The 14632-nt window shown below is 33.2% G+C and overlaps 3 protein-coding genes and 3 non-coding genes across 6 annotated transcripts; 2 read left to right on the top strand and 4 right to left on the bottom strand.

The window, feature by feature from the left end:
- Positions 1-353: 353 nt before the first annotated feature.
- On the bottom strand, positions 354-4688 carry LOC100258042 (tubulin beta-2 chain). The gene is made up of 4 exons (XM_010655914.3): positions 4635-4688; positions 1694-2649; positions 1344-1613; positions 354-1226 (listed from the first exon to the last, which is right to left on the bottom strand). The coding sequence occupies exons 2-4, from the start codon at positions 2085-2087 to the stop codon at positions 547-549; spliced, it is 1344 nt and encodes a 447-aa protein (XP_010654216.1). The 5' UTR covers positions 2088-2649; positions 4635-4688; the 3' UTR covers positions 354-546.
- LOC132254230 (small nucleolar RNA snoR27) lies at positions 3745-3835 on the bottom strand. Its single transcript, XR_009466506.1, has one exon. It is a non-coding gene; the product is annotated as a small nucleolar RNA snoR27 (small nucleolar RNA).
- LOC132254227 (small nucleolar RNA snoR26) lies at positions 3927-4017 on the bottom strand. The gene has a single exon (XR_009466503.1). It is a non-coding gene; the product is annotated as a small nucleolar RNA snoR26 (small nucleolar RNA).
- On the bottom strand, positions 4364-4454 carry LOC132254229 (small nucleolar RNA snoR27). Its single transcript, XR_009466505.1, has one exon. It is a non-coding gene; the product is annotated as a small nucleolar RNA snoR27 (small nucleolar RNA).
- Positions 4689-6954: 2266 nt separating the features above from the next.
- Positions 6955-7902, top strand: LOC100853041 (heme-binding-like protein At3g10130, chloroplastic). The gene has a single exon (XM_003632613.4). The coding sequence runs from the start codon at positions 7165-7167 to the stop codon at positions 7765-7767; it is 603 nt and encodes a 200-aa protein (XP_003632661.1). The 5' UTR covers positions 6955-7164; the 3' UTR covers positions 7768-7902.
- Positions 7903-12563: 4661 nt separating this feature from the next.
- LOC100259720 (fructokinase-like 1, chloroplastic) lies at positions 12564-14632 on the top strand. The gene is made up of 2 exons (XM_002273540.5): positions 12564-13390; positions 13681-14632. Exons 1-2 carry the CDS (start codon positions 12626-12628, stop codon positions 14371-14373), a joined length of 1458 nt encoding a protein of 485 aa, XP_002273576.2. The 5' UTR covers positions 12564-12625; the 3' UTR covers positions 14374-14632.

Consider the following 14632-nt stretch of genomic DNA (forward strand, 5'->3'; position numbering starts at 1 on the left):
GGTAACCCTCCTCTCCTCTCTTTGATTGAGGTGTTCAGTACCCCTGATTCGAATTACCCAATATTTTGACAATGTTATTAACCTTGAATTGTTGTGTTCGACTGTGCTCTAAATTCCTGGTCGTTAGCATCAGAAATCATCACATATTGCAGGTTGGGAGTTTTCCCTCAGTTGGACCCAAATGGGAAATCTGCTTCTGTTCTCTTAAATCAGAGCATTGCATATCTTCTAAGAGACAAGAATTGCAAAATAGATTTGATGAGCAAGTGTCGATAATGATGGAACAATACTATGATCCACCAAGAACAAAAAAGCAATACACTATCTTCATAAATAGAAGTAGAACTAAGATAGATCCATCCCAATAGTTGACTGCTTATATATCAAATATAAATACTACTCTTTTCTCAGCAAGCCCCTAAAGAAAAGAAGCAAAATCAAAAACATTGTTGGAATGATATGTCGTCATACAGCTAACCCAGAATAACCCATTCTCTTAACAGAGACCGGCAACTGGGAGTAAACACAGAACCGCCTAATTCAACATCACATGTCATGGAGTTCTTCTTCCTCTTCATCCTCATAGTCTCCCTCCTCGTCGGCTGTGGCATCTTGGTACTGCTGATACTCGGCTACCAAATCATTCATGTTGCTCTCTGCTTCTGTGAACTCCATCTCGTCCATACCTTCGCCTGTGTACCAGTGCAAGAAGGCCTTCCTTCTGAACATAGCTGTGAACTGCTCGCTCACCCTGCGGAACATTTCTTGTATGGATGTTGAGTTCCCGATGAAGGTTGATGCCATCTTCAGGCCTGTAGGTGGGATATCACAGACTGTTGATTTTACATTATTTGGTATCCATTCCACAAAGTAGGAAGAATTCTTGTTCTGGACATTGAGAATCTGTTCATCAACTTCCTTGGTGCTCATCTTGCCCCTGAACATGGCGGATGCTGTCAGATACCGGCCATGTCGTGGGTCAGCTGCACACATCATGTTCTTTGAATCCCACATTTGTTGTGTCAGTTCCGGCACTGTCAGGGCTCTGTACTGCTGGGAACCACGGGAGGTGAGAGGCGCAAAACCCACCATGAAGAAGTGGAGCCGAGGGAATGGGATGAGATTTACGGCAAGTTTTCTAAGGTCAGAATTCAGCTGACCCGGGAAACGCAAACAGCAGGTCACTCCAGACATTGTTGCAGAAATCAGATGATTCAGATCGCCAACTGCCCAAAATAAAATCATGATAATCAGTTGACTGACAAAAAACGAAAAGGAAAAAGAAAAAGAAAAAGAAAAAACACCCTATGAGATTGGGGCAAAACAGGGGTTGAAGATCATACAGCTTGGAGTGGTAAGCTTGAGGGTTCGGAAGCAAATGTCGTAAAGAGCTTCATTATCAAGAACCATACACTCATCTGCATTTTCAACCAATTGATGGACAGATAGGGTTGCGTTGTATGGTTCTACCACCGTATCAGAGACCTTGGGAGAGGGGAAAACAGAGAAAGTAAGCATCATTCGATCAGGGTATTCCTCCCTGATCTTTGAAATCAAAAGAGTACCCATGCCAGATCCAGTTCCACCTCCTAGAGAATGGCACACCTGGAAACCTGAAAAGCAAAGCAACATCAATACAAAAGCAAAATAACAGCAATACCAACACAAGCAAAAGAGAGATCCAATCACAAACCCTGCAAGCAATCACAGTTCTCTGCCTCCTTTCGAACAACATCAAGCACCGCGTCGATCAACTCCGCCCCTTCTGTATAATGCCCCTTAGCCCAGTTGTTCCCGGCACCAGATTGACCGAAAACAAAGTTATCCGGCCGGAAAATCTGACCGTACATCCCGGATCGGATGCTATCCATGGTGCCTGGCTCAAGATCCATAAGGACCGCCCTCGGCACAAACCTCCCACAACTAGCCTCGTTGTAATACACATTAATCCTCTCTAGCTGAAGCTCCGAATCCCCTTGGTACCGTCCGGTCACGTCGATGCCGTGCTCGGCGCATACCACTTCCCAGAATTTGGCACCGATCTGGTTGCCGCACTGGCCTCCTTGGATGTGCAGAATCTCTCGCATCTTCGATCGACAAAAAAACCAGAGAGAAAAACAGAGAAATAATTGAGAGAAAAGGTTGTGGGGACGGAGGAATATTTATAGCAACTAGGCAACTGTGGTTTAATTTGTTTGAAATGAAAGCGGGATCGGATTGGTGTGAATGTGTGGAAATGTGCTGTAAGCTGAAGCGATAACTCATCAACGGTTGGATTCAGTCCATTACAATTTCAAAATTCAAATTCAAAATTCAAATTTTAAGTAGCTAATTTTGAAATTCTAGATTGGTGGAATTCATATGGACGTTTCAGATTTATTCAAATGAAAAGGACAAAAAAGGAACGGCCAAATGAAAATTCAGCAGTAAGGGTTTTAGGGATTTTAAAATTATTAGAATGACAGCGGGCATCAGCACACCATGCTGCCATCAAGCAGTAGTTTCAATCTGGAAATTGAATTGTGCTGTAGAGGGTGGAGCCTTCAATGAAGGCATCGCATTGCAGAAACTCGTAGGGTTGCTGTTGGTCCAAAACCAATGGGACAAATGATTTTGCTGGGCAGACAAATATGTTGAATATTGCAGAAACTGCATTGTAAATTTGTTGATTATTAGCTACATAGTTTCCGTAAATAGAATACCTCACAGAGCATGTTTGAGATTTTGGTTACTTTTTTATTGCTATAAACATGATATTATTTAAGAAACTCAATTCGATTTAATCATTTTCACCTCAATCATATTTAAGTTACTTTCACTTTTTTTAGCATTTATATAAAACAATAATTAAAAATAAATATCTTAAATACAAAACTATTGAAAAATTCAAATGCTGGTTGAAAACATTTTCAATTATCGCAATCTTTTGTTCTGAAAAGATATCTGAATTTTATTTTACACCTATACTCAAAAATTATTTTTTAAGAACTGATTTAGAAATGGTTCCCGGCCCTTTGTTTCTGATGTTCGTGTTTTTGTTTTGTTTGTCTATTACAGCACCGTGCAAATGCAATGAAGTCTTATACTGTGTGGTCGGTCATATAATATATGATCATAATTTCCCAACTTCAATGAAGTCCAATATTGCACCATCATAATTTCCCGAACTTACCATTTGACCTACCTCCTACAAAACCATAAATCGAATGAACAAATCCTTCCCGAAAAAGAATTCAAATTTAGAAGAAAAAGCAGATTTTGCCCCCAAAAGTTATGCTTTTGTGCAGCTTCAGACAACATATTGGTGTCTTCTGCAAATAGGAACAATGAGAACCCTTGCAATATTGGTCGTGTCCTCCGCAAACAAGGAGTACAAGGAACCAAAAATATGCCACAAGAATTTGGCAAGGTGTAATCAATGTCCGGGTTGGGATGAAGTTCTAAGCGGAAGGCTAAAAAAGCCTGCAGCAAATTCAACCAACCGCGATCTAAGTCGGTGATAACTTTTTATGTTCATCAATCACATTAAGTTCACTGAAACACCGGAATGTGAGCAAATAATACACTTCATAGTGAACAATAAGAGCCAGTAAATTTTCCCAAGAAAATTTGTGTAATTCCATTAAAATTAAAAAATGACCATGTGCAAATTACTAATACAGAGGGATTTAACTTCCAACTCTTAAATCAGAGAACATAAAAAAAACACAAAAATGAGGATATAAATAATACTAATACAAAGCAGTAAGATCTCAGGCTATCACATTTATCTTCAATCCCTTTTGGGGAGTTGCAGATAGATAACGCAGTTCATTAGTAACATCACTGATCCAAAAAAATGGATAGTTTGTAGCTAAATGCAGATAGAAAACAAGTAACTATAAAATAAAGAAAAAAGGTAGAAAATAAAAATAGAAGAAGAAGAAGAGCATCTCAGATTGAACTGTCCCTATAAGTTTCATCACTAGCAATCATAGTGCAAGGATAACAAAGGAAGTAAGTCATCATCGATGCTTATTTAGATCCATTGAATTAATACTGAAACAAAGCAAACAAAAGCCAATATGCCTGCGATTCACACAGCAAAAAGAACCAAAAGCATGAAACAACTATCACAATATATTCAGCAAAATATTAATAAAGATGATAAACAGCAAGCATCCATCTCCGACAATGTTGCTTTTGAGAATTATTAAATTACAAAAAGTTTAAATCAAAAAAAATAAAATAAAATTGTATGCCAACGAAAATTTGTTTTCAATTAAACACAATGAAAAAAAAGAACAAAAACAAATATAGAGTCGCTCACTGCTATGACTTTGGCGCATCTCCTTAGATCAAGAAACACAAAAAAAGGAATGAAAATGGATCTCAGGATGCTATGATTATCTCCAATCCCTATTAGGATGTTTCAGATAGATAACGCAGTTTCATAGTAACATCATCGATTCATAGACACACGAACGCAATCAACACATTCAAAAAATAAGATAATATAGAATTAAAAAATCGAAACAAAATAAAAAGAAAATCAAATGATTTTGAAAAATCATCACAGAGAGAAGTGTCGCCAGAAATTTCTCTCCAATAGCAAGGCATACGAAGGAAAGTGAAGTAGCAGAGAGATGACCTACTAGGGATCGGGGGTTTAACGGTAGATCTGAAACGACTTTGAAATGGTTAGGTGCTTTCTGAATCGTTGCTCTGCACCTCTTTCTTCTTATATGCTCCGTTGTTGAGTTGGGTTTGCCCTAACGCCCACTGACGGGAGGCGTTAAGAGTAGTCGGGTATCCATCCATTCATACCCGGATTATGTGGGCCATAGGCCTATAACCCATTCTATCCTAATCCATGGTTATACCCAGAGTAATCTCGATTTCTATATTTTATGAAATAAATTTACAAAATTTAGAAACAAAATAACAACAGGCAGGAATAATAAATTTTATTTTCATTATAATGGTTTGAAATTTTAAGGTGTCGAATTGAGATTACAAATTTGCTCTTATTTTATTAAATTAATAAGATATTCATATTTGACTTCAAATTTGTGTTGTTTGGATTTTTTTTAACCATTTATTAGAAAATAATTATAAAAATATGACAATTTTAATCATATATTTATTTTACACTTAATTCGTTTTTAAAAATGCAAGTTAATCTGTATTTTGTTTTTTTTAAGAAAAAGTATGATTTTATGATTGTACAAACTCGTTTAGATTGAAATTACTATGTACTAGACATTGCTCTATTTATGGTGCTATGGTAAAAAAGACTTTACATGAAAAGTGTGATGACCCAAATGCATTTGGGTTATGTTTGATTTCCAAAATATATTAAGAAAATAAAATTCGTGTTAAGGATAGTGATTTTTTTTATGTTTGATTATCATATGAAAAAAGATCAAATATAATTAAAATTAGTTAAAAATTTATATATTTTAAATTATTTAATTTTTATATAGATGAATTAAATAAATGAAATAAGTTTGAATTAAGATTTAAAAATAATTTACTAGGTTTAAGTCCATTCTATATTATTTCTTTTTAGTTATCTTCCCTATTTTCTTTTTTCTTACATTTTCTTTCAATTTTATTGTGAACCAATCATCTCGTATTTAAGTTTTTAATCCAATTGAGAACGAAAATTTATTCAACAATCACCACTAACGCTTTTTGCTATTTTCAACAAATTTTTTATATTATTTTTATTGATAATAGGTTTATGGAATGAATTCCAAATGCAAGCAAAACAATAAAAAAAAAAATACAAAACAATTTTTTTATTAAAATTAATTGTAGGGATATAATCGTTGTGTTACTTTATTTTACAAAAAAAAAAAAATATTTCATATGATTCATTAATCTTAATCACAATTTGAAAAACGACGATAAAAACGTTTTTTTGAATTTAGAGATCAATAAAAGTTCAAAAGCGAGTTGTTCTTGAATAAACTCATTAATGACAAAGATAACGTGTATGACAATTTTGTTTCAGCCTTGCAAGATATTTTGTTAAGATTTTTTTTATTTATGAAATATTTTTTCTTGTGTGAAATTTTTTATTGATTTTTAAAAGTTCATTTATTAAAGAAAATCACCGTTATTTATATGTGAAACTAAATAATTAAATTTAGAATCTCTAAGTTTTAATTTTAAATTTTTTAATTAAAAATAATAATTCATTGATTAATATACCAACAAAAAATATTTATTTTGAAACTAATTTAACGATAATTTAATTCATTCAAAAATTTTGATGCCGATAAGTATCTCTATTTTAAGATACCATGTATAGGAGATGAGACGTGAAGTTACACCAAGTTTTATACTTTGAAAAAAAAAATGAGACCACCTTTTAATATTTTTATAGTCAATTTGTTTTATTTGTCCACCTCAATGGTTTTAGAATTATTTTTGGTGTCATGTTTTTTGAAAACACAAAAAAATAAAAAGAGAAAAGAGAGAGATCTTAAATTGATGTAATGCTAAAAGCCGCCTCCCAACAGCAACAGTAGTAAGATCGTAGAAGAGCAAGGTCCACAAGTTCGTGTCTCTCTTTCACCACGAGAAGATTCCCCAATCCCTAGCTCCTTCCCCAAGCAACACTACGGAATAGTCAATCCTTACGTACCCATGACATCATTAATTAGAAAATTTATGTATGAATTGAATTCTCTTGGAATAGTTAGTTCTTTTGAGCTTATAACATCATTTCTTAAAAAAAAAATTTGAATTTAAGATTTACACCAAAAATATTCTCTTAAATCGAATCCATCTTTTAAAAAAAAAAAAAAAAAATCAAGTTAAAAAAGATAAATCAGTTTTTAATATTTTTATACTGAATTTGTTTTTTCCGTTCACCTCAACAGTTTTAGAATTATTTTTGGTACCACGTTTTTTGAGAAAAAAAAAAAAAAGAAAAAAAAATCTTAACTTGATGTAATGCTAAAAGCCCCCTCCCAAGGCGAGTAAAATCGTGGAGCAACCAGGTCCACGAGTGCATGTCCCTCGTTCACCACGAGAAAATTCCCCAATCCCTAACTCCTTTCCCAAGCAACACAATGGAGTATTCTGGAGGCCACACCACTCTATAAATTCATCAACCATTGGGTGCACTACTGCATCAATTCTCCATTTCCACGGCTAAATCAATTGTCGAAGATGGGCATGGTCTTTGGGAAGATCTGCGTCGAAACACCGAAATTCCAAGTGATTCAATCGTCGGCTGACTACGAAATCCGAAAATATCCACCCACGGTGATTGCGGAAGTCACATACGATCCGTCCCAGTTCAGAGGGGACAAAGATGGCGGCTTCACTCTCCTGGCCAATTACATTGGCGCCCTTGGCAATCCCCAGAACACCAAGCCCGAGAAGATCGAAATGACGGCTCCTGTGGTGACCAAGTACGCGGAGAAGATTGCAATGACGGCTCCCGTTGTGACCAAGAGCGGCGAGGGAGGAGAAGGGAAGACGGTGACCATGCAATTTTTGTTGCCATCGAAGTATACAAAAGCGGAGGAGGCGCCGAGGCCAGTGGATGAAAGAGTGGTGATTAGGGAGGAGGGGGAGAGGAAATATGGGGTGGTGAAGTTTGGGGGAGTGGCAACGGAGAAGGTGGTGGGGGCGAAGGTGGAGAGCTTGGAGAAGAGCCTGGAGAGAGATGGGTTTAAGTTGATCGGGGAATTCGTGTTGGCTAGGTACAACCCTCCTTGGACCTTGCCTGCTTTTAGAACTAATGAGGTTATGATCCCAATTGAGTGAGTTTCTGGAATTGAAGTTCTGGCTGCAGTAATTTAATACCCTTGAATCCTCTATATCACATTTGTGTCTTGTATTAGGCTTGTATCTCCAATCCTGTTCTCATTGTTTTCAGTCAAAGTATCTTATTATGTTCCACTTTCCTTTTGCACGTAAACCTTTTTTCCCTCAGCAGCCATTGCTCCAGCAATGGGAAAACTGCTAGCCAATCAGTTAAAAGAGTCCGGATTAAACACACAGGGAAATTCTGCCAAAATTCGCTTTCTGGGCTAACCCTAGTTTGATGCAAAAAGCAGATAGCTTTGACGCCCATCAATGTTTGTGTTGCAGAACTCACACTTCCGAAAAATAGTTTTACACTTCTGGTAGTAATGTCTTTTTTTGACATTTGCAAACCTCAATTTCGGCAAGATGGCTTTATAGCACTTACATTGCGTTTGGAATGAAGGTAAGATTGCATTCTGTTGGAATGAAGGGATTTGGCTAGAAAATAAAAGAATTGGCTTGAAATCCAAGTTTAGCATTTGGAATGGAAGGGAAAGAATCTAAAGGATTTGAATTTTGTAATCTAGATTATCTGATTAACTCTAGCACTTTTTATCTTTCATCTTTGATTCATCAAAATTTAACTTAAAGCATGTTTGGTTACAGGGAAAATGGAAGGAAAAGGAGACACAGAGAAAAAGTGGAAGAAAAATAAATAAATTTAAAGTAAATTATTTTCATTCATCACTCCAAACTCATTTAATTTATTTTAATTCATCACTATAAAAATTAAATAATTTAAAAACTACTATTTTTTAACTAGTTTTAATTATATTAAATTTTATTTTATTTTTTTGTATTTTTCATATGACAATCAAATACAAAAAAAATCATTTTCATTAACAATTTTTTTTTCTTTTCTCGATATTTTATAAAAATCAAAGTAACATAAAATTTCCATTGAATGGATGAATCTATGGGGCCTATTTTTTAGCTAATTGAGGGACATCAGGTCATTTGAATAAAAGAATAAATCAAATAGGTTTTTTTTTTGGCTAAATAATAAAAGCTTGCTTGCTCATATGATTTAAAAAAAAAATTTAAAAAATATATATATTTTACAAAATTTATTTCACTGCTTAATTGTTGTTTGCCATAAACACTTTTTACAAATAAAGTGAAATAAATATTAGTGAAAGTTACACTCATTTATAATAACAAAGGGAAAACATGAAAAAATAAATAATAAATAATAAATAAAGTAGAATACAATAATCTTCAAATATCATCTTTATATTTCTAAATTTCTATATATTTCTCTAATTTTTTTGTAAACCAAATAGATTCAAAATTAAATACCACTTAATACAAAAAATTTATTAATTTTAAAAATAATTTGAAACTCAAAAATCCATATAATTAGTATTAGAAAGTCATGGGTTCAAAATCAGAGAAATTAACACTAGAAAGTGAAAAACTAAACTTCACTTTGAATGAATTTGTTAGATTTTTTTTTTTTACCTATAATAATAATTTTATGGATTTTTTTACTAGTTAAATTCCAAATTAGGTAAACCTTAATGAATTGGATTCCTTAAGGAATCTATTAAACTTTAAAAATAGACCCAATAAATACCATAAATTTATAGACAAAAATTGATATAAAATAATTTTACTATTTTTCTTTTAAGTAGAATCAATTTTTTATTGGGTAATTTAAATCAAATAAGACTTAAAGTTTTGCATTTATTAATCAATTTAATAATTACAAAAAAAAATAATAGACAAAGATTATTCATATTTTATAAAATAAAATAAAAACTATTTTTTAATTTATTTGTAATTATAAAATTATTTTTATTTTAAAAAAAAATTGAATTAAATTTAGTTAATATTATATAAATTGAATTAATATATTTTTTTACAAAATCAAAATAAAAAATTATTTTTAAAAATAACTTATTTACACAATATTTTGGTTTTTTATTTTTTGAAACGTGTTTTTAAAAACAACTTATCAAATACCCTTATTTTTTTCAAAACACTAAAAAAAAAAAAATTATTCTTTAATTTAAAAAACAACTTTTAAAAAATAAGTGTAAAAAAAAAATGGTGAAATAGACCTTAAGACAAAAAATAATAGTCACTCAATAAAAAAAAATGAAAATCACACAAACATAACCGAAATAGAAGGGATGAAATGATAATTTATTATATTATGTATCATTTCCTTTTGTAGAAAGAATAAAAATACCTCATGTAAAAAATTAATTGAAACCTCATTTACAAGCAAGGTTTTATTCTCATTGAAATCATTTTCCTATTTTTATTCTATTCTCTTTGTCATTTGAGTTATCTAAAATGAAAATGGATAAGTAAAGAAATAAAATATCAATTCTCACTTCTTATTCTCGTATGTTAAACATGATCTCGACATCTAAATATTAAGGGATAAAATTGAGGAAATTGATGGAAAATTCTAATTATTCGGATTTCTAAAATTATAATAAAAAGGAAATATAACCTTATATTTTTATACATAATTGTAAAACGAGATTAATCCATTTTTTTATATCCACTTGCCCAATTGGTACAAAATATTCCTTAAAATTTTGGAGATAGTTTTCTTTCTAATTTGGGTTTTTAATTCATCTCATTAAGTTTTAAAAATAAAAACTAAAGTTTATTTGACACTAAATTTTGAAGGAAAAAGAATTCAATTAATGAAATTTAGATGAAATAAATTGAATTTGAATCTCTTTATCCTATTTGCTTCAAGAAATAACTGAAATGAAAAAACAAATCCCCTTATTTGTTATTATAATATAAATAGAAAAGAAATAACTTGTTTTGTAAGGTTATATTTGGAAACTAATAAAGAAAGAAAAAATTATTAAGGGAAATAATTTTCTTAGATTTCACTATAAAAAAAAATATGAAAGGAAATTAAATTTAATTAAAATTATTTAGAAATTTCTATATTTTTAAATTATTTAATTCTTTTATAGTGAGGAAAAATAAGTGAAACAAGTTTGAAAAAATATGTATAAATAATTTATTGACTTTGAACATATTTTCATTTTTTTTTTATTTTCTTTCATTTTTTTCCTTCTACGTTTCTTTTTATTTTATTTTCCTCATATTTTTTTATTAAATTTTTATAAAGAAAATATAAAGGAAAAATAAAAGGAAAAACAAAATGAAAGAAAATAAAAAATAGATTAAAAATCGATAAATTATTTTTATTTACTATTTCAAACTTATTTTATTTATTTTAATTCATAGATATAAATATTTGTGAAATCAAGGTTCGGTTAATCTTGATTTTGATGATATTACATTATTTACTTATGCATCAAAATCATCCAAGAGTTATTTTGTTTTAAATATTTTAAGAATCGGATGATTTCATGTTTTCAACTAAAATCTTATATTAAATGTTTTTTAGACTTGTTTTAAAAGGTTTTAAGTTGAAAAAAGTTGGTTTTTGAGCCAAAAAATGGCTCAACCGGTTGAACGGGATGAGGAACCGGTCGACTGCAAGCTCAACCAGTTGAGGTCCAGGTCGACCCCCAGCTCAATCGATCGAGGTTCGGGTCAACCCCAACTCAACCGGTCCAGGTCCGGGAAGACCCCAACTCAACCGGTTGAGGGTGCAAAAAACTTTCTCTTTCTTCTAGAACGGTTGTTCAACCGGTTGAGGCTCAACGGTCACCTGTCAAGCATTAAATGCTAACGGCTAGTCAACCGATCGAACCCCCAAACGGGTAGTTTGGTTTTTCTCTTCTATAAAAATGCTTCAATCTTTATTGTTTAAAAAGCTTAACCTTCCCAAACCTTTCTTGAATATATTTGAGCCTTGGAAGAGTGTTTTTTAGTACACCATTATTTTAAAACTTGCATATCTTTAGTGCACCATTCAATCATAGTTTTATTGTATCATTTGAGCTTAAAGTTTTTATACTAAGATTTTGTGAGATCATTTATTTGTAAATCTTTAAGAGGAAGTTTCTCAAGTATGGGGTATTACTTGAGGAGTTGTTCAAGAGTAGGATATCTCTTGAGAAGTGTAAAGGGTGCTTGGAACCAAAAGTTCAAGAGGGTGAATTGGAACCATAATCCAATTGTATTACTTGAAGGCTTGGTTTGGAAGCCTTGAATTAGTGGAACCTCAAACTTGTGATTGAAGTTAGAGGAAAGTGGATGTAGGCCGGGTTGCACCGAACCACTATAAAATCTTGTGTTTGCATTCTCTCTTCCCTACTTTTTTATTTTATATGCAATTTTATTATATACTTGCATATAATTATCTCGTATATTCACATAGTTTAAATTTGCAAAAAGAGACCATCACCATATTCACCCCCCTTCAGGGTGGCTACCATAGGTTGAATTAGCCTAATTTTTTTAATAATATTAAATAATTTAAAATATATATAAATTTTTAACTAGTTTAACTTATATTTGATTTTCTTTATATTTTTTTATAAGACAATTACATATAAAATAAAAAATCATTTTATTTTCTTTGGGACCAAACACAACTTAAAGAATTGAAAACTTACCCATGATTTCATTTAATTCCATGGAATCATTTTTTTGTTTCCTTTTCCATTCAAATGCCCATGAATGTAAATTATCAAACAAAATTCTGCAAAATTTTAAAATATTCATTTTAAAAACATAAAATAAAAAAACCCAAGTGGAACCATTCTATCTGAAATGATATTTTTTAATTAATAAAATTTTCAAAACAATCTAATGATGGCCCGACCCTATTGTTTCGGGCCGAATCACAACCCGATAAGTAAACAGACTATTGGGAAGAAGATGATTTGGCAAATTCATGGATAAACCCTAGCATAGTATTCAAACCATGGCAGCGTTTCACCTTCTTCCTCCACCTCAAAGATCTTACCAAATCCTTTTCAACCCTATCAAACTCACTTGCCTCTCTTCTACATTCCATCTTCAAAAACCCCAAAACCCAAAACCGCTCAGAGCTGCCATTAGCACACAGGATGGAGCTCTTGATACAACGAAGCCAACTCGCAGGGGCCGACAGAAAGGCACCACCACTTCCTCTTCTTCCCAAACAACGAGACCAAAGCGTTCGCCAAAAAAGAATCAAACTGAAGCTGAAGTGGAGATCACAAAACAAGAACCAGCTGAGCACTCTGATGACAATAACGATGAGATTGATTTTCCATACGATGACCCTCCGCTGATCTGTTGCTTCGGTGCCGCACAGAAGGAGTTTGTACCTACGGTACGGGTGTCGGAGCACCAGATGCACCCGGACATTTATTCGGAGTGGAAGATGCTGCAATGGGACCCGCCGGAGTTCGTGAGGGCTCCTGGTGGGCCGCCTTCAAATGTAGCAATATCGCATGTCAGATTAGGAGGGAGAGCAGCCTTCATGGGGAAGGTTGGGCGGGATGAGTTTGGGGAGGAGTTGGTTTTGACCATGAATAAGGAGAAAGTGCAGACACGAGCTGTTAAATTTGATTCAAATGCGAGGACCGGGTGTTCGTATATGAGAATTAAGTTTGAGAATGGGAAGATGATGATGGAAACAGTGAAAGAGTCGCCAGAGGATTCTCTCCTCAGCTCTGAACTCAACATTGCCGTGCTCAAAGAGGTAATCTGAACTCACAATTCTAATATATCATAGCGTTTGTTTTGATAGCATAGCAGGTTTTCATGCAATTCACCATGGTTCTAACAATAATTCATAGGAAAGTGCTTTGTAATTTATATGACAATTGATTTTGCATTGAATTGAAATGGGTGTGAAAACCCCAATTTTCAGGTGATTGGTTGGGTGTTATATACATGTTAAGAACCCTGACTTATTGACTGAAGAAAATTTCTAGTTCTTTCTGCAGATGTGTTTGTATGATGTTTTTTTCCTTGCATATTCTCTTGCAGGCCAGGATTTTCCACTTTAATTCAGAGGTTCTAACATCGCCTTCTATGCATTCATCTCTTTTTGGAGCAATTGAATTGTCTAAAAAGCATGGTGGGCTTGTATTTTTCGATTTGAATTTGCCCTTACCTCTGTGGAGATCCCGTGATGAAACAAGAAAATTGATTGAGAAAGCCTGGAACCAGGCAGACATCATTGAGGTGAGCAAACAAGAGCTAGAGTTTCTTTTAGACGAAGATTATTATGAGATGAGGAGAAACTACCGGCCTCAATATTACTCTGATAGTTATGAACAAACCAAGAACCGAAGAGATTATTACCATTACACCCGTGATGAAATATCTCCATTGTGGCATGAGGGATTGAAATTTTTGTTTGTGACTGATGGAACGCTTCGGGTTCACTATTATTCCCCATCTTTTGATGGTGTGGTGGTTGGAACAGAGGATGTGCTTATAACACCATTCACTTGTGATAGAACCGGATCTGGTGATGCTATTGTGGCTGGTATTATGAGAAAGCTGACGACCTTCCCTGAGATGTATGAGAATCAAGATACTTTGGAGAGGCAGCTTCGGTTTGCCATTGCCGCAGGAATCATATCACAATGGACGATTGGTGGAGTGAGAGGTTTTCCTACTGAAAGTGCTGCACAGAATCTGAAAGAACAGGTTTATGTACCTTCTATGTGGTAGCAAGTGTACATCAGAATGAGCAGACCAACACTGCATTTTAATTTTGGTCATGAGAAAATGGAAATGGATTGTAGTATGTTCACTCCACAACCTAGTCAAGACCATTTCTTTGATGGACATCTTCATGTTCTTGCATTATTTGTCCTTTTTTTTTTCTAAAAAAAGAAACAATCGTTAAGAAGGGAAGGTGTTTGCTAGCCAATAACATGTGGAACATAATTCTTGTTATTATCTGTATCAGAAAGTAGATTCAAATTCA

The sequence above is a fragment of the Vitis vinifera genome, chromosome 8 (assembly GCF_030704535.1).
Source record: "Vitis vinifera cultivar Pinot Noir 40024 chromosome 8, ASM3070453v1".
NCBI lineage: Eukaryota > Viridiplantae > Streptophyta > Magnoliopsida > Vitales > Vitaceae > Vitis > Vitis vinifera.

Bases quoted from the DNA above. Each gene is read 5' to 3' on its own strand.
- LOC100853041 (XM_003632613.4), top strand. From the start codon at position 7,165: ATGGGCATGGTCTTTGGGAAGATCTGCGTCGAAACACCGAAATTCCAA.
- LOC100259720 (XM_002273540.5), top strand. From the start codon at position 12,626: ATGGCAGCGTTTCACCTTCTTCCTCCACCTCAAAGATCTTACCAAATC. The intron at 13,391-13,680 runs GTAATCTGAACT...ATTCTCTTGCAG, and splicing joins ACATTGCCGTGCTCAAAGAG to GCCAGGATTTTCCACTTTAA.
- LOC100258042 (XM_010655914.3), bottom strand. From the start codon at position 2,087: ATGCGAGAGATTCTGCACATCCAAGGAGGCCAGTGCGGCAACCAGATC. The intron at 1,614-1,693 runs GTTTGTGATTGG...TTTGCTTTTCAG, and splicing joins GAACTGTGATTGCTTGCAGG to GTTTCCAGGTGTGCCATTCT. The intron at 1,227-1,343 runs GTATGATCTTCA...TATTTTGGGCAG, and splicing joins CAAGCTTACCACTCCAAGCT to TTGGCGATCTGAATCATCTG.